At 42.9% G+C, this 20,474-nt stretch overlaps 1 protein-coding gene across 3 annotated transcripts in view; it reads right to left on the reverse strand.

Annotated features, from left to right (window-relative positions):
* Positions 1-316: 316 nt before the first annotated feature.
* LOC126072280 (zinc finger protein OZF-like) overlaps positions 317-20,474 on the reverse strand; it is a 63,884-nt gene continuing 43,726 nt past the window's right edge. For 2 of the 3 annotated variants that reach the window (XM_049877167.1, XM_049877168.1), the window contains exons 3-5: positions 16,820-16,946; positions 15,666-15,816; positions 317-15,304 (exon numbers count right to left, since the gene is read on the reverse strand). In XM_049877167.1, coding sequence (XP_049733124.1) covers positions 13,900-15,304; positions 15,666-15,816; positions 16,820-16,946 — 1,683 coding nt within the window. In that variant the 3' untranslated portion in view covers positions 317-13,899. The remainder of the gene's footprint in view (positions 15,305-15,665; positions 15,817-16,819; positions 16,947-20,474) is intronic. The other variant, XM_049877166.1, reaches the window with a different exon arrangement.

A 20,474-nucleotide genomic window follows, 5' to 3' on the forward strand; every position in this document is an offset into this window, starting at 1 on the left:
GAAGACCCAAATAACGCCACAAAGTGCTCCTAGTATTAAAAAAAAAAAAATTACAAAAATTGGAAGGAGGGCTAAGAATGCCTATAGGACAACTACTAAAAATAACATTTAAGGTGTTCAATAACCAAGATCAAACACCAAAGCACAAAGGAAAAAGAAAAAAAGCAAAAGGCCACCTTATTGGCCACAGCCCTGGTTTCCTCCTCCCCTCCCCCCCCCCGCCCCTCGGGTGAAACAACAATAACGAGAACAAGAGGAAGGCCCCCCTTGAGGCAAAAAGGGAAATTCTTAGAACCAGACCAATGCACCCACTGTAAGAAACGGGGTCACTGGAAATGAGAATGCCCGGAAAGACAAGGAAGGGTGGGCTGACAAAAGTCTGCCACCCTCCAAGCCTATCAGGAAGGAATTCCACATAGGACTCAGAGTGATGGGGACCAGGAGCTCAGACCTGGACATCTATCTCCCACCGTGAGCCCCGGGTAACCCTAAAGGTGGGAGGGTGCCCTATTGATTTTATCCTGGACACAGGTGCCACTTTTTCGGTTTTAAACACTGCAGAATTTCCCCTAGCCCAAGTACTGCCCCAATAGTGGGGATCTCAGGAAAAGCCTCTACCCAACCTTTTCTGCAGCCTATAAATTGCAGAATTGGAAAAGATATGCTATATAATGAGTTCCTTTATGTCCTGGAGTCTCCTGTTCCCCTCCTCGGGAGGGATCTGTTGTCAAAGCTTGGGGCACAGGTGACTTTTGGGCCTTCCCGAATTTTGGTACAAATTCCACCCGACCACTCCTGCACCCTACGAACAGCTTTATTGTTAGAAAAACTAGAGGCCCCTAGTGGTGGTGTTCCACTACATGTACAGCAGAAGGTGAATCCACAAGCGTGGGTGTCCGGGGAGACCAGGACGAGCCCGGTCTGTGGAGTCAGTCAAAATCGCCTTGAAACGAGGAGCCCCCGTAGTAAATGAAAAGCAATATATCCCCTCCAAAGAGAAGCCTTGGAGGGCATTACTCCGCTGGTTCATTGGTACTTAGAAATTGGGCTTTTAAGATCGTGCCAGTCTACATAGAACACTGCCGTTTTGCCGGTATTAAAGCCCGGGACAGGAGAATACCTATTTGTACAAGATCTGAGAAAGATCAATCAAATAGTAAAAGATATTCATCCGATTGCGCCCAACCCATACACCTTCCTAGTCACTATACCCAGTCCATGTGCCTGTTTTTCCATATTAAACCTGAAAGATGCTTTCTTTTGCATCCCCCTACATCCTGAGTTGAAGCTCTTGTTTGCGTTGGAGTGGACAGATTTGAAGACAGGGTCAAAAAGACAACTCACGTGGCAGGTGCTGGCCCAGGCATTTAAAAACTCCCCCACAATCTTCAGAGAAATATTGACAAGAGACATGAGAACCCTGAGGCTGGAAAGGGGAATGCCCCTTCAATATGGAGTTGATATACTGGTGGCAAATGAGACTCAGAGAGATTCTGACCAGAACACTATTACTGTCTTAAATCATCTGGCCGAATGCGGGTACCGGATGTCAAAAAGGAACACCCAGGTATTCCCCAGCAGCAAGTAAAGTATTTGGGGTTCCAGATATCACAAGGTCAACAATGTCTCCTTCAAAACTGGAAGAAAGCCATCATGCAGGTGGCACTCCCTACCTCTAATCAACAACAGGGGTCTTCTCGGGATGGCTGGGTTCTGCTAAATTTGGATACCAGGGTTCGGACTGATGGCAAAGCCCTATATGAGGCCCTAAAGGGGGAACAGAAGGAACCTCTGCTTTGGACTGCTGAATACCAACAAGCTTTTGAAAAAATGAAGTATAAATTGATGACAGCCCCAGCATTAGAGCTGCCAGACCTTCAAATGCCATTCAAACTGTGCATGAGATACAAGGGGTTGCTTTGGGGGTGTTAACCCAAACCCTGAGACCAGCCAGGCAGCCGGTAGCTTACTTTTCCAAACAGTTGGACGACGCGGCCTGGGGATGGCACCTTGCCTCCGGGCTGTGGCTGCAACCTGCAATTTATTGCAAGAGGCTGAAAAATTTACTTTGGGACAAAAGGTGATGATTCACACTCCTCATACCAACCTTTCCCTTCTAGAACAAAACGGGGAGCGGGGGGAGGGTCCTGGCTCACCACAGGACATATAAGGAAGTACCAAGCAATCCTACTAAAAAACCCAAATGTAACCTTAAAAGCCATCTCTGCTCTCAACTCAGCCACCTTGCTACCTATCTCAGAACAACGGCCAATACGTGACTGTTCAGAAATTATCAAAGAAGTTTATTCCAGCAGGCCAGATCTGTAGGACGCCCCTCTGGCTGACCCCGAGACAGAAATGTACACCGATGGCAGCAGCTTCAAGCATGAAGGATATCAAAAGGCCAGCTATGCAGTGGTAACTCAGACTGAGGTTTTGGAAGCAGCCCCACTCCCGGCTGGCACCTTGGCCCAAAAGGCTGAGCTGATAGCTCTTGGGTGGGCCTTGCGATTGGGAGCAAGGAAGTGTATAATGCTGTACACCGACAGCAAATTCACCCACCTTGTGCTCCACTCACATGGGGCATTGTGGAAAGACAGAGGCATTGTGGAAAGACAGAGATCTTCTCACATCTGCTAGCAAAGAGATAAAGCATGCACTAAAAATCCTCAAACTTTTAGAAGCAGTAAATGATCCCCTCCAGGTAGCAGTATTGTCCCAGACACCAGAAGGGACAGTCTCCTGAAGCTAGAGAACCAAAAGATGCAGAGGCAAAGAAGGCTGCGATGCAGAGGTGAGATGGGAAAAGAGATGGCCCTGATCCTCAACTGGACCCTGCCAACCTAACCACACCCTTCAGGACCTAGAGAGGGCTAAAGAGAGGGGCTATCAACCCCTCATTCCAACTTGTTAGCAAGCCCCGAAAGAAAAGTACTGCTACCAGAAGCCCAGGAATACACTGTAGTAGCAGCCCTACATGAGAACTCATGAGAGACGCCAGCCCTGAATAGATCCAACAGGCAGTCGCAGGACCGAGCCTCCTCAAGGCCCTTCAAGAAGTTACAAAAAGATGCCATCTTTGTGCAAAGAATAACCCCAAAACTGACCCATCCTACAGAACCAGGAGTCCAACATCGAGTAACTAACACGGGAGAGGATTAACAAGTAGACTTTACAGTGATGCCCCAGGCACCTAGAAATTTTACGTATCTACTAGTTTTTGTAGATACCTATCCAGAGTGGGTAGAAGCCTTCCCTTGTTGGACTGAACAAGCTCAAAAAGTAACTAAGATATTGCAAAGAGATCATCCCCTAATTTGGCTTGCCAATTTCAATTCAAAGTGACAATTGGAGGAACTTTTGTAGCACAAATAACCCAAGAAGTCAACAGAGGCCTAAATATAAATTAGAAGTTACATTCTGCCTGGAGACCACAGTCAACAGGGAAGACTGAAAAAATGAACCATACTCTAAAGAAAACCCTGGCAAAGATGTGTCCTGAAACCAATCTAACTTGGCTACAAGTTTTACCTATTGCCCTGCTTACGATCCGAGCAGCCCTTGAAAATGGGCTTAAATTAAACCCTTATGAATTAGTATATGCAAGGCCATTTCTGAAGAAGTCCACTTTCCCCATCTCAGTGATGTCCGAGGTAGAGAAGAGAGACTGGATCTGCTCCCTAGGAGTTTTTATAAATACTGTTAATATGTTTCTCTTTGTTTTCCCCTCTGATACCCACCTCCATAGGTTCCAACCAAGAGATGGGGTACTGTTTAGGACTTAAAAAAACCGACACCCTGAGGACCAGCTGACTCCTAAATGGGAGGGGACTTTTGAAGTTCTGCTGACCACCCACTTGTCTTTAGAACTGGCAGGAGTAGCCACCTGAGTACACCATTCTAGAGTAAAGGCTGCTCATCCTGAAGAGGAAGAATGGAGTGAAGATGCTAAACAGCCATCATAAACTTACATCTCATCCAGGGCCTAAAATGTTGGTTCACGAGACCCTCAGAATAATGATCCTAATTTTTATTCTTTTTTTTGCTCCAGACAAGATATCAAGCTGCCTCCAGGGAAACAGATTGGGCTTCTAAAATTCTACAATCCAGAAAAACTCTAACCCTATAAACAGAAGATGCTCTAACCCTCCCATGTGTAATTCCCTCTCTGACCCCAGTGGGTCCTGTTAAATGGATCCAAGAACTTCCAAAAAGTGGCCAGGTGGTTTATTGGGAGGCTAAGAGTATGTCTCCCTGAATAGTCCCAATGGCTGACACAAAAAAGCCAAGAAACAGGAATTTTTCTATAATCACTTCTGATATAACCCTGTCTGATGTGGGAACTATTGCGTAAGTTTAAAAAGGGTTCCCCAGATAATGTCAAGGTCAATGCAGGGGAAGGTACTCAAGTGATTGTCACAGAACGAAAAGAGCCAGCCCATCTTCCAGATAAGTGGGATTGGTCATCTAACACTTTAGTCACCATGTCTCAAGCAGTGACTACGGCGGGGACAGGGGGCATCTTAATAACTGTTGGGTATTCCATCACTTTCCTTGATCTGGAGCCCCCGAGTACCATGGCAGCCCCAGTTTTTTATAATAATAAAGATGTCCCAAATTGTACCTTGGCTCACCACACCCCAAAAGCCCCAATTTGAGCTTGACTCGTACAAAACCCTTTCACTATACCATTTTCTACTTGCAGGACTTTATAACTACACTATGGGGGCTAAGTGAGAGGTAAATCATAGACAGCTTTCCGAAATTTCCAGCTCTTCTCATCCTACAATAGATCCTTCAGTACACCTCAACTAATTTCTATTAATGCCAACATTCCTGATACCTCTAATGAAAACTCATCCTTGTGTGCCCCGCCTGGGTACACCCTCTTATGTAAAGGAACACCATATCCCACCAGTGAACTCCCAACTCCTGGGATTTCACCTAACCCCTGGGCAATTCAATGTCTAACTGGAATTCATTTTGTAGGACAGTGCACTTGGGGATTTTTGGTTTTTCCAACCCAGGTCCACTCACCCTCCACTCCACCAGTTTCTGAACCCACTCAGAATGAGGAATATATTCACATTAGACCCCACAAACTTGAAACAGGGAGAGAAGAATATAATCCCATCTTAGAGGAAAGCAGGTTTGGATGGTGGTTCTTAAGAACAATCATAACAGGCTTAGGAGTGCACCACATGGAAATGGCTATTAAAAATTTATCCGATACTATTCATTTACAAGCTTTTAGGAACTGAAAGGGCACTGAAAGCCCAACAAACCTCATTATACTTATTGGCAGAGGTACTTCCAGACAATAGAATTGCTCTGGATTTCCTATTAGCAAAATTGGGAGGAGTTTGTGCCATCATAAATAAAACCTGCTGTTATTACATAAACACCTATGGAGAAGTTGAGGTGGGTCTAAAAGCCATTCATAAGATAACCAAATGGATCAACCCTAAACCAAGACAAGAAGGTATATGAGAGTGGCTCACTAATATCTTTCCCACCTTGGGATCTTGGCTAACCCCATTAATAATCCTAGGGACCATGATCATCTAAATCTATGTGTTCCTTCTCTAATAAGACCATGGCAGAAGGCACCTCCAAATACCTTAAGGCAGAAAAGGACCTGGCACTAGCTGATCAACCCAGAGATGCACATCGTTTGATTCAAGACATAGCTGAATTCCACCTTTCCAACTTGTCACTCAAAGATACCCCCTAAGAGAGTTTTTCTCTTAAACCGTAATCCCCATTCAGCAAGAAACAGAAAGACCCAACATCCTATTTCCCAAGACTGAGAAACTCACAACAAAAAGGGACAACTGGAACAGGCTGCCTGGCCATGTCTTAAACAAGACCTGTGCCACTTTCTGCTCTTCTTGCCTCTAAATATAATTTCACTGCTCAGTTCCTTTTTCCTTGTTAAATTTTTACTATTGACTAATGTGTCCCTCATGAGTCTGTCAGTCTGTCGTACTGGGGAGGCTTGCGTGTTGCTCTGATGCTGGAAGCTATGCCACCGGTATTCAGATACCAGCAGGGTCACTCATGGAGGACAGGTTTCAGCTGAGCTTCCAGACTAAGACAGACTAGGAAGAAGGACCCGGCAGTCTACTTCTGAACGGAATTGCCCAGTGAAAACCGTATGAATAGCAGCAGAACATTGTCTGATACAGTGCTGGAAGATGAGCCCCCCAGGTTGGAAGGCACTCAAAATATGACCAGGGAAGAGCTGCCTCCTCAGAGTTGACTTTAATGACATGGACGGAGTCAAGCTTTTGGGACATTCATTGGCTGATGTGGCACAACTCAAAATGAGGAGAAACAGCTGCAAACATCCATTAATAATTGAAAACAGGAATATACAAATAATGAATCTAGGAAAATTGGAAATCATCAGAAATGAAATGGAACACATAAACATCGATACCCTAGGCATTAGTGACCTGAAAGGGACTAATATTGGCCATTCTGAATCAGACAATCATATAGTCTACTATGCTGGGAATGACAACTTAAAGAGGAACAACATTGCATTCATTGTTAAAAAAAAAAAAATCTCAAGGCCTACCCTGAAGTACAATGCTGTCAGTGATAGGATAATGCCCATACGCCTAAAAGGAAAACCAGTCAATACCATTATTCAGATTTACGCACCAACCACTAAGGCTAAAGATGAAATTCAAGTTTTTTATCAGCTTCTGCAGTCTGAAATTGATAAAACATGCAATCAGGATGCATTGATAATTACCGGTGATCGGAACACCAAAGTTGGAAACAAAGAAGGATCAGTAGTTGGGAAATATGGCCTTGATGACAGAAACAATGCCGGAAATCAAATGACAATTTTTGAAGACCAACGACTTCTTCACTGCGAATACCTTTTTTCACCAACATAAACAGTGACTATACACATGGACCTCACCAGACGGAATACACAGGAATCAAATCGACTACATATGCAGAAAGAGACAATGGAGCTCAATATCATTGGTCAGAACAAGGCCAGGGGCCGACTGTGGAACTGACCATCAATTGCTCATTCGCAAGTTCAAGCTGAAACTGAAGAAAATCAGAGCAAGTCCACGAAAGCCAAAATACGACCTAGAGTATATCCCATCTGAATTTAAAGACCATCTCAAGAACAGATTTGATGTATTGAAACACTAATGACCGAAGGCCAGGCGAGCTGTGTAATGACATCAAGGACATCATACATGAAGAGAGCAAGAGGTCATTGAAAAGTCAGAAAAGGCCAAGATGGATGCCAGAGGAGACTCTGAAACTTGCTCTCGAACATCAAGCAGCTAAAGCAAAAGGAAAAAATGATAAAAGAACTGAACAGAAGATTTCAAAGGGCGGTTGGAGAAGACAAAGTATTACAATGACATGTGCAAAGAGCTGGAGACAGAAAGCCAAAAGGGGAGAACACACTCAGCGTTTCTCAAGCTGAAAGAAATGAAGGAAAAATTCAAGCCTCAAGTTACGACAGTGAAGGGCTCTATGGGGAAAATATCAAATGATGCAGAAAGTGTCAAAAGAAGACGGAAGGAATACACAGAGTCACTATACCAAAAAGAATCAGTTGACCATCAACCATTTCAAGAGGTAGCATGTGATCAGGAACCGTTGGTACTGAAGGAAGAAGTCCAAGCTGCACTGAAGGCATTGGAAAAAACAAGGCTCCGGGAATTGATGGAACATCAGTTGAGATGATTCAACAAACGATGCAATGGCAGAGGTGCTCACTCGTCTATGCCAAGAAATTTGGAAGACAGGTACCTGGCCAGCCAACTGGAAGAGATCCATAGTCATGCCTATTCCCAAGAAAGGTGATTCAACCGAATGTGGAAATTATAGAACAGTATCATTAACATCACACGCAAGCAAAATTTTGCTGAAGATCATTCAAATGCAGCTGCAGCAGTATATCCACAGACAACTGACAGAAATTCAAGCTGGATTCAGAAGAGGGCATGGGACCAGGGATATCATTGCTGATGTCAGATGGATCCTAGCTGAAAGTAGAGAATACCAGATGGATGTTTACCTGTGTTTTATTGGCTATGCAAAAGCATTCAATGTGTGGATCATAACTATGGATAACATTTTGAAAAATGGGAATTCTGGAACACGTGATTGTGCTCATGAGGAAACTGTACACAGATCAATAGACAGCTGTTCTGACAGAACAAAGGGATACTGAGTGCTTTAAAGTCAGGAAAGGTGTGCATCACAGTTGTATCCTTTCGCCATACCTATTCAATCCGTATGCTGAGCAAATAATCTGAGAAGCTGGACTGTGTGAAGAAAAACGGGGCATCAAGATTGGAGCAAAACTTGTGATATGCAGATGACACAACCTTGCTTGCTGGAAGTGAACAGGACTTGAAGCACTTACTGATGAAGATCAAAGACCACAACCTTCAGTATAGATTACATATCAACATAAAGAAAACAAAAATCCTCACAACTGGACCAATAAGCCACATCATGATAAACGGAAGAAAGGCTGAAGTTGTCAATGATTTCATTTTACTTGGATCCACAACACCCATGGAAGCTGAAGTCAAGAAATCAAAAGACACATTTCATTGGGCAAATCTGGTGCAAAGTACCTCTTTAAAGTGTTGAAAAGCAAAGATGTCACCTTGAAGACTAAGGTGTGCCTGACTCAAGCCATGGCATTTTCAACTGCATCATATGCATACGAAAGCTGGACAATGAATAAGGAAAACCAAAGAAGAATTGACGCCTTTGAAATGCAGAGTTGGTAAAGAATATTGAATATACCGTGGACTGCCAGAAGAATGAACAAATCTGTCTTGGAAGAAGTACAACCAGAACGCTCCTTAGAAGTAAGGATGGCGAGACTGCGTCTTATGTACTTTGGACATGTCATCAGGAGGGATCAGTCCCTGGAGAAGGATATCAGGCTTAGTAACACAGGGTCAGTGAAAAAGAGGAAGACCCTTAATGAGATGGATTGACACAGTGGCTGCAACAACGGGCTCAAGCATGACAACCATCGTAAGGACGGGCCGGACCAGGCAATGTTTCGTTCTGTGGTACACAGAGTCACTAAGTTGGAACTGACTCGACAGTCCTTTTCAGACTGTGGAAAAAAGATATGATCTAAGAAAGTCTTACGACCCGTAACTGAGAGTGCCAGTCACCACCTGGGTAGATGACATAATACCTTGAGACCATGACCACCAAATCCACCTCAGGAGAGAATGACATTCCACAAGTTCCTGAAACCTATGATTTTGCCCTATAAAGCCTCCAGTCTCCAGTTGGGGAGACAGGCTTTGAAGGAGAACACTCCCCTCCATCTCCTGTATATCAATATACAATAAAGCTCTTCCTACTCACCTCAGCCATCTCAGGAATTGTCTCTGAAAATCACCAGGTGGCTCTGACCCACGAAATTCCAGTTAACAGTTCTGTGACACATGCTTCACTTTTAACCTCCCTCAGGGGGTACAAGGACCCAAGGAGACCACAGTGCACATGGAGGGGGCTGCCTTCCTCTAGTCAGAGGAGAGGACGTGCAGGCCTGGAAAGGTCACCCTGGTCTTGTGGTAACCCTATGTCACCTTGTTACTTTTCACCAGGAAATGACTCAGGCTAAAAATGTGTTGACAAGCAGTGAGTGTGCAGATATGCTTGAATAAACAGACCAGGGTGCTTCATTACCCAGCAGTGTGTCTACTGAGGGCTGCTAAAGACTCCACCTCTACTTGTGTAACCTGTGCTTATAAAATTAATTTGCTTAGAAAGTCCTTTTATAACTGTATAACGATCCACTTCAGCTCCATCCTTGTCCAGGTTATTTTTGAGTCTGGGATGCATTGAGTCATAGCATCATCTTTTTCATCTACATAGCAGAGCATCTCAGAGTTCTCAACAGAAATCAGGGATCCACTTTGAGCCCTCCAGCCTCACCCCCACACCATCCAGAAGCCCCATGTAAATGCGGAAGACCTGTTTCCACAGCAGCATGGGGAGGAAATGAAGGGTGGAAATTTAGTCAGGTGAGTCCGAAGGGGGTTTGAATAGGCTTGGGCCCGGATAAGGTAGGGCCTCGGGTACCCTGCTCACAAGTTCGGTTGTTCTCCAGGTCTGGATGGGCATCTGTGGTAGCAACAGGTCACCAGAAGTCCTCAAGTCCCTCTTACGGGTGGGGCAAGCCAAGAGCTGAGGTTGGAGACTTGCTCTGCCTGGAGCTCTGTGTCCGAGGGGGTGAAACACCATTGGGGGAGGCATAGGCCAGAGTCCTGGGACAGGGGTGGTGGCTGAACTCCTAACCCAGTTTATAAGGAGCCTGGGGAACAGCTAGCAGCTCCTGGCACTTGGACAGCACCCCTTCTGTCTACTGTCATGCCCTAGGCTTCCCATCCCTGTTCACTGTTGGTGAATGCCCAAGGGTGCAGAAGGCCACCAGGACTTTCCCTGCTGTCCCTTTGGTCTCCCAGTCCAGCTCAGTCACCAGTCATTGAGAAGTGTTGCCACGTGAAGCAGGGCTGAGTGATGAGGGACGGAGTCAGAGCTAACCTGGCCAAGTTCCTGCTGGAGTTGAGTTGCTGCTGGAGTAGGGGTGGCCGCCTGGGAGACAAAGTTGCCAAGGAGGGTGTGACCAGGCAGTTACAGATTCTAAAGTTCCTGTATCACTGAGGCATGGGTGGGTGGGCAGAGGCCAGCCCAGGGAGGGAGAACCTCTGGGGCTGCAGTGACCCTGGTGAGCAGGACAAAGGCCTGCAGGAAGCACCCACGGTGGGGCTGGAGTCACCAGGACACATAAAGAGGTTTTGCAGAGCTTGGAGCATTCTCGGGTGCCAGGCTTAGGTCCTCAGATCTGTGTTTCTCCCCTCCCACACCAGGATGCCCCTCTGCTTCCCACGCTATGTCTCCTGTTGGAAGGGTCCCTCATCTTCTCCTTAGATGGTCCTGGGATCTGGGCGTAAACACCAGCACTCCAGGATGCCCTGCATGTGCCCAGCTGCATCTGAAACCTACACAGTCAGGACTGCCCCAATATGTGGACACTGCAGTTCACAGGCGCTCCATGATGATGGGGGTCCTAAACTGGCACGTAGGTGTCCAAAATTCTGGTCCCCAACCACTTCCTTCCTGGACAGGAAAGCCCTCCTCCACGCAAAACTAACTACCCCCCCCAAGCTGGGCCACTTGCCCCCTCTGCCTCCCAAGTCCTTTCCTGGGCTCCTCTCTCTCTGCCCGTCACCATGTGTGGTTCTGAGCCCACCAAGTGGAACCCTCCAAGAGGGCAGGTGGTCCTGTCCATTCCCAAGGAGACCTCAGTGCCACCACCACCACCAGTGCTGAGGACATGTTTGGTAGAATGGGTGCCAAGGTCTGGTCATAAAGCTCTGATGCCTACCATGGGACACATGCCCACTCGCCTGCACTCGCCTTTCAGACCCATGGAATCTGCAGGCACTAACTTTGGCACCAGGAGCCACTGAGGACTCAGGAGGGCAGCTCCCCTGAGCCCAGCCCCTTTTCTGCACCCACTGCTGGCCCCACACTTGAGGTTTCATACCTTCATTCCCTTCTTCAGGGGCAGGCATCAGTTGGTCTCTGGCCAGGGGTTAAGATGCCCCCAACAGGTGTTTCTGGTGGTGAGCCCCTGGGCCATTCTCCTCACAGGAGCTCCATAGGCCTGGAGGCAACATGAGGGTTTAGCAGAGGCCCTGAACCTGCAGCGCTCTGCAAAGGAGGGCTACTGTTCTTTGGCGCACAGCACAGGAGGTCCTTCCTTTGAATCTTATCAATGATGTGTTCCTTTGCCCTGGTGTTTTTAGACTTCTTGTTATAAGTTGTTTTTATTAAGGTGTAATTCACATAACATAAAATTAATTGTATTAACATGAATTCCGTGACATTTAATACCATAAGTATATTGTGCAGCCATCACGTCTATCTGGTTCCAAATCATTTTCATCACCCCAAAAGGTAACCCCACATCCAGGAAGCAGGTAATTTCCATTCCTTCCTCCCTCCAGCCCCTGGCAACCACTAATCTGCTTCCTGTCTCTATGGATTTGCCACTTTCAACATTCCATATAAATGCAATAATACACCATATGGCCTTTTGTGCTCGCCTTCTTTCATTTAAAATAAAATTTTTAAGGTTTATCCATGTTGTGGTCCTTTGTCCATTTTTAAATTGGGTGTTTTGTCTCTTAAGTTTAGTTGTAAGACTTTATCTATTTTAGATATTAGGTCCTTAGCAGATACGATTTGCAGATATTTTATCCCATTCTGGCAGCTGTTTTTTCAATTTCTTGATAATATCTTTTGAGCCACAAGTTTTTAACTTCTCAATTTATCCATTTTTTTCTTTACAGCTCGTGCTCTTGGCGTCATTTCATTGCCTTGGACTCCAGAATGAGCTGTCCTTCCATGCAAATACTGCTACTCGCACTGCCATTTGAGAGTAGGACTCTTCTGTGAGCTGGTGGGAAATACGGTTAAAACTTTCTGTGCAGTTTTCTCAACAATAACCCAGGAAAAAAATCACAGCAGGTGGGAGAAGTAGATGCGATGCAAAACATGTCCGCTACAACTATGAACATACAATAATTTTGTCAATAACATTACTTTGCACACAAGGAAGGTTGAAAGGAAATACCAGAAACAAGAGTGGTGAAGTTCTAATGATTTTTGCTTTTCCATACCCTTGTGTCTGTTAAAACAAATTTTCCACAATGAGAACATATTGCTTTACACACTGATAAAATGTTGAAACTTGGTAATTGATCACAGAAAACATTTCAAAACACCAATGTGTTGATGAGACATTCTAATGAAGATAAGTTTTATATAAATAAAACACAAATTATACTTATCAAAATTCATGCCATAGAACTGAAAGTGGGTTTAAGAAGGATATTTTTCACCTTAATGTTTACATCAGAAAATATAAAGTAGAAATTAATGCCCCTGTGGATAAGGCAGTGGTAAACTCCACATTTGTAACTCTGTTAAGATTCCTCCCCTCGTATGAATTTCCTTCGGCACAAGAAGGGAAATAATATGATCAACGGTTTTTACACAATGCTTACAGTCACACAGTCTCTCCAGCATCTGAGGCCTTGAGAGAGGAGGGACACTGAAGTCTACCCTCATCTTTAACATTCACGGGATCAATCCACAGTATAATATCTCACATGTTGTCTAAGAATGGAAAAGCACACATAGACGTTTCCAGGTACCTTATATTTACATGATGTCTCTCCAGTGTCACTTCTCTCAAGTTCAGTTGGGTGAGTTAAGGAAGGCTTTTCCATGGTGCAGTGGTTAAGAGCTCAGCTGCTAAATAAAAGGTCAGCAGTCCGAATCCAACAGCCACTCCTTGGAAATCCCACAGGGCAGTTCTACTCTGTCCTATAGAGTCGCAATGAGTCAGAATCAACTCTACAACAACTCTTTTGGCTTTTTTGGTTTTTCCATATGAGTGAATTTGATTGTCTTTAAAAAGTATGTGAAGAAAACCCAAAATTTTGCCACATTCCTTACATTTCCGTGGTTTCTCTGCCATGGATCTACTTTCAGGTTTGGGAAAAGATGATGGATGAATGTTATCTAACATTACTTAAGACATACATTGTTTCTCTCCAGTATACCTACTCATGCGTTCCAAAGAATGAGGGATATCTGAAGACTTTCCACATCCCTTGCATCCATTAAAGACACTCTCCACTTTATATGCCTACAGAAGGAGGAATGACTAAAAACTTTGCCACATTACTTACATTCATACAGTTTCCTCCATTATGTCTTCTTTTGTGTTCTGTGAAATACGAAGGATGAGTAACAGGTTTCTCACATTCCTTACAACCAAAAAGTTTCTCCACTCGGAGGTTAATGATGTTCATTAAGCACTGAAGCGTGAATAAAATCTTTTCCACGTTGCTTCCATTCAAAAGCCCTCACTCCACTGTGAATTCTTGCATGTCTACTGAGGGATGAGGAGTCAGTAAAGGTTTTCGCACATTCCTTACATTGATAAGGCCTCTCTCCACTGTGAGTTCTTATATGTCTAATGAGGTGTGAAGAACGACTAAATACTTTCCCACACTCCATACATCCATAAGGCCTCTCTCCACTATGAGTTCTTATATGTTTAGTGAGGTTTGAGAAATGACTAAAGGCTTTTCCACATTCCTCACATTCATAAGGCTTCTCTCCAGTGTGAACTCTTATATGGGTAGTGAGGGCTGAGGAATTACTAAAGACTTTCCCACATATCTTACATTCATAAGGCCTCTCACCACTGTGAGTTCTTATATGTGTAATAAGAGATGAGGACTGACTAAACACTTTCCCACATTCCTTACATTCATAAGGCCTCTCTCCACTGTGAGTTCTTACATGTGTAGTGAAAGCTGAGGAACCACTAAAGGCTTTCCCACATTCCTTACATTCATAAGGCCTCTCTCCACTGTGAGTTCTTATATGTGTAGTGAGGGATGAAGAAATACTAAAAGCTTTCCCACATTCCTTACATTCATAAGGCCTCTCTCCACTGTGAATTCTTATATGTGCAGTGAGGGATGAAGAATCACTAAAGGCTTTCCCACATTCCTTACATTCATAAGGTCTCTCTCCACTATGAGTTCTTATATGTCTCGTGAGGGCTGAGGAATTAGTAAAGGCTTTTCCACATTCCTTACATTCATAAGGCCTCTCTCCACTGTGAATTCTTACATGCGTAGTAAGAGATGAGGGATCACTAAAGGCTTTCCCACATTCCTTGCATTCATAAGGTTTCTCTCCACTGTGAGTTCTTATATGTGTAATGAGGGCTGACGAATGACGAAAGGCTTTGCCACATTCTTTACATTCATAAGGCTTATCTCCATGAAATTTTTTATGTAAAGTGAGTGATGAGGGACAGATTTTCCAACATTCTTTATATTCACTCTTATGACCTCTCACATGTGTCTGAAAGGATGAGAATCTACAGAAATCTCCCCCATACTGGTGATATTCATAAGGTTTCTCTCCACTAAGATTATTCACAGGAGTGCTTAGGTAATGACAACTGCAGGCTTCTCCATATTCCTTACACTGACAGGTACTGCATCCAGATCTGATACAATGCTTATGTGATGAATGATCTATGAAGACTCTTCCACTCTCAAGGCACTCTGAAGGATTTACCTCAGTAGTTCTTTTGAACACAGAAAGCTTTGGCATCTGACTGAAAGTTTTTCCACACTGATTACCTTCATTATTTTCATGGAGGTTCTCTACCATATGCCTTCTGTTAAAAATAAGAAACATGCTGTTAGAAATAAACCTGTTACCATTTCACAATTACCAAACACAGTAAACATGTATTTATTTTTTGTCCTAAATTGTATCATGTCTTAGTTTAAAAAATCTAGCAGAGATGCTACCATTACTGTCACAGATTTTCCAAAATACAGAAATTTCTCATAATTGTGTGTAAATAAAATATACTTCAAATACTCAACATACGACTCACATTTATGAAAATATCGTATTGTGAAAATTCACTGAACACAAAATTTAGAGATAGTTTATACGTTTATATTTTAATGTCATGACTCTTTCAGACTTTCTACTGAGGCACTGCTCTCTCTGGTGTAAATGTCACTCACCTCAAATAACTCTCTTGGTTGTTATGTTTGTCTTCAATGCCATGAAATTCACAGATTTCTCCTAACATGGAGGACCAGGTGTCATTCTTCATGAATCGCACTATTGTATGTTCACTGGAAAACGTTTCTCCATCACTAAGGTTTCGAGAAACTGACCCAATAATTGACGTTGTGGTTTACAATATGAAACAAAAAGGAAAGGAATGATTAGGAGGAAAAAAGCAGCTGTGCGCAAAGACAGACCTTGAGGCACTTGGCTGTTCCGGAAATTTGGCAATGGTCAAAAGGCAATTTACTAGGAAACACTTTAATGAATATTGAGAGTGACAGTGACATGGTATGTAATTAGGAGAGCAAAGTAGAAAGATATTGGACACAATGCCCACGTAATATGGAAATGGCCCATGTACATGTAACAGAAAAATGGAAAGGTATTCCTCCATGAACACAGTTGTGAGAGGACTGATTAAAGTCAGAAAAGTAAACTCAGATATCTGTGATGTTCAGTCTCCTCAACCCAAGACTTTTTCTGACTGATTTAACCAAATCTAATTCCCTCTGCGCAGTGCTGGCCCTTCAAAGGACTGTTGCCTTCCTGGTCCTCTCTAACACAGTGGCCCTGGACAAATCCTATCTCTACTCTCCTGACATCTTTCTCTTGCTTCCACAGTAGAACAAATGGATGTAGGTGACATGGTACTCACGGAAAAAGGCACGTTATGAGGGAACATAGTTAAGAGCAATGCATGTTTCCCTGACACTGAGGCAATACTTTGGTCTTCCGAGTCTCTGGAGATGAGCAGATGTGAATTTATTTGCAGCAAAATAATCATGTCAAATTTTGTATTAAGCACAGGTGAACTCTTTACAAGGTCCCAGACCACAAATCTTATCTATGTGACCCAAAGTGACCCCTGAAGAAAACGGTCACACGTAATGACATTTTTAACCTCAAGACTTTTAACCACAAGAGGAATAAAAACTCAGTTTAATACACAGTTTTATGTTCATGTGGAAGCTGGGATATTTAAGATCCACAGAGCATATGACCATGCCCTGTCCTATTTAACAATGCATTTCCAAACGCTGGAGCAAGGTTGATGAGCGTATTTGTGCACTTATGAATAGATTTTTAAAAATGATGCCATCCTTACCTACTGAGGCCAGGTTTATGAAGGTTTCCAGCATCACATCTATGTAGAGTTTTCTCTGAGCAAGATCCAGCAAAGCCCACTCTTCCTGGGTAAAGTCCACAGCCACATCCTCAATGACCACTGAGTCCTAAAAAATCCCACATATTCTGGTTCAGCAAGGTACGATATACTCCAATGTGTGCAAAAGGATGGGTGAAGCAGACAGTCCAGGGAGAACTGAGAACTCATAGGGGTTAGACAAAAGGTTCTATGTTCTACCAAGGTCTACTCTAGGGTTTAGCCATTAGCCTCATTGGTTCACTGTCTACACTCACTTCCTCACTTTTTGTGCCCTGTCTTATAGACTTAATAGTATTCCCAACACTCTGAGCTAAGCTTATCTCTCCATACATAACTGTGACCAATCCCAAACTTATTCTTCTTTATCTTTATGGTCTAGAACAGTCAGAGCACCTAGCGGAAATTAGAGAAATGTTCTACAAATGAAAAATCTTATTTCCACGTTCATGTCACTTCCTTGTGAAAAAAAATTTTTTTTACATCCTTCCACAAACACACCAGAACTCTCAACAAAACATGAATCACAGGATGAAAGCAGAATGAGATATTAACAACAGTGAAACACTGTAGGACTGGCAGCTCTTCCTGTTGCCCATCACCATCCATGGGAGGCCCAGATGCCCATACAAACAAGCTGGCAACTCAAGGCCCCTGAGATGGTAGTGTTTTCTTGGAATAACTCCAAGTAATGAGGAGGTGACAGGATCACCTGCTGAAAATAGAATATTCTTGAAAATTATTAATTTTTAAATATCTGTCACCTATTTTTCAATAATTCAGCAGATGCATTGTCATCCTCTCTACTCCTTTCATGGAGTAAGCCAAGGGTATTGAAAAGTTAAACAGGGTTCAGGTGAGACACGAAACATGAGAATCCAGATTTCCCCACAATTATCAAACTTTTGAGGCTTGATGCTACTGTACATCACTTATTAGTGACCATCTCCTCGACAGACATACACCAGACACCCAAAGAAACACAAGCTAATGTTATAAGAGAACAAACTGCCCTCTCTTTGCAAGAACCATGATGAATGTAATCAATATCACTGAATTATTGTTGAATTGGCAAATGTTTTGTTATATAAATTTTTTCCACATACCAAAAAAAAAAGGCATTTGTAATTAACTGAAGTGTAGAGGGATTAGCTGTTAAATTCCCTGTGAATCCTAAGAGGGAGAAATTTACACACCAGACTTCTACAGGCTCTACTCCAAAAATTTTTCACATTTGCAGCTCCTGGTAGAAACATAAGCTTGACTACCCAACCTCTGACTACTGGCATCCCCTGAAATTTAGAACTGGCTTCTGTGAAACAATACAAACCCACTGGCTTCCATATATTGTAAAGAGAGAAATGGCTGCAACACTACACTTTTCATGCTAACACTGGACTGAAGAGCAGAGCAGCTATAGAACAGGAAGGCTCCTCTTCTCAGGACAGAGAATGAAGTGGGTTGCCTCGGTTCTCTCTAACCAATCCTGGTATAATGGAGTCACAATCTTTGACCCACAGCCAAAATTCAAATGTCTCCTCCATTGTAGTGGGCCAGATTACATACTTTAAAGGTATCAAAAACCCTAACATTCATTACTAAAATATATTAATGATAAAATATTTCATTTACTGAACAACTACTGCATGTACGTGAAAGGTTCAACAAAAACCTTGACACACTAGCTTATTTATTCTCATCATTACTCTCTTAAACAGGTATTATTTCAAACAATTCATAGCTGAGGAAAGTTACAGACAATAAATCACATATTCAATGTTGCAAAATTGGAATGTTGCTGAGCTAGGGCCAGAGTGCGGAGCCAACATGCCTTTGAAGCCCTAATTCCTGAAAACTACTTTTCTGTTCATATGCACTGACTCACTGAATAACAGTTTTGTTGTTATTCTGCAATGACACCATGGATGATACAGCTCTGTTGCATACTAGGAGTGGAGATTCAATTCGGACACCCTGGAGCTCCTTCTCCTGGCAAAGCCCCGTATCTCAGGCAAGACTGCTTCCCTTCAGGCCCTTATCACTGGCTCCTTTATTTATAAAACTGATTGAATAATACTGACACAGAGCCTACTTCATGTGGGCAAAGTAGACACAGCAGTGAACAAAACAGAAACATCTGGATGCACATGGATCATAACTTCTTTGGTGTGGACAGTAAATAAAAACCAAAAAACCAAACCCGTTGCCATGGAGTTGATATAATGCCTAGTTGATAAGTTCTACAGAAAATGCAGCAAGTAAGTGGATAAGCAACAAGTAACACAAACTTATTTATCTTTAGTGAGTCAGTGCAGGGAAAAGCGCAATAACCAGTTTCAAAAACACTTGATAGTGAAACCTGGCTTGGTAAGAAAAAAACATTACACTTTCATGTCTAAAAACTTGAAAGCAGCCTGTGATAATTTTGCAAACATTTATGTAGGTTTCAGATGCCCATCAGCTTCAACAAGTCCCAGTGCAGAGGTACAGGAGTGAACTCCATTGACCTTCATGCCCAGGAAAGAGAAGTTACATTGCTTATTACCAGAAATGAAAGGGTCATTAGGAATAGGCTAAACATATAAATTTGGGACACTGGAAAAATAAAAGTAGGAAAAAATTAATAGTGTAAAGAAACAAAAAGGAAAATACAAACACTATAGTAATAATATAAGCCACAAATGACTTGCAGTTGCTGGTACAATATGAAAGATGTGGCAGAGTGGGAGAAAGATGTGGCAGAGTGGGAGAAAGATGTGGCAGAGTGGGAGAAAGATGTGGCAGAGTGGGAGAAAGATGTGGCAGAGTGGGAGAAAGATGTGGCAGTCTGTTTCCATAAAGATTACAGCCTTGAAAACCCTATGGGACAGTTCTACTCTGTCTTACAGGGTAGCCATGAGTCAGAATTGACTCGGTGGCAGCAAGTTTTATATCAATAATCATTTTAAAAAATCAGTGGTCTAAATAAACCAATTAAAAGATAGAAACTACATAGCCTATAAAAAACAGTTCCTTTATTAATAGTGAAAGAAACACAAAGGGAAGATGAAATAACTCCATTAATTTCAGACAAAGCAGGCTTCAGAGCAAGGAAAATGGTCAGGGATAAATTTATTACGTGATAAAATGGTCTATTCCCTAAAAGTCAAGAGCAAGGAAAAAGATCAGGGATAAAGTGGGTCATTACATGACAAAAGGGTCAGTTCCTTAAAAATCATAACCATCTTTAACGTGTATATGCCTAAGAACAGAACACCAAGTTCTGTGAAGCAAAAACTAAGAAAACTGCAAAGACAAATAAATGAATCCACTATTACACCTGGCGACTTCAACATCCATCTATCAGCAATTGACAGATCCAGCAGGTGTAAAATCAGTAAGGACATAGCTGAAGTAGCATCATCATCAACTGACTGGATCTAATTGACACTTACGGAATATGTCAGCCAAAAGTAACAGAATACACATTTTTCTCAAGCTCACAGGGAACAGTCACCAAGAGAAACAACATCCTGAACCATAAAACACACCTTAACAAATTTAAAGATTACAAATCATCCAAACTATACTCTCAGACTGTAATGGATCTAACCTAGAA

This window comes from Elephas maximus, chromosome 3, assembly GCF_024166365.1.
Source record: "Elephas maximus indicus isolate mEleMax1 chromosome 3, mEleMax1 primary haplotype, whole genome shotgun sequence".
NCBI classification, from domain to species: Eukaryota; Metazoa; Chordata; class Mammalia; order Proboscidea; family Elephantidae; genus Elephas; species Elephas maximus.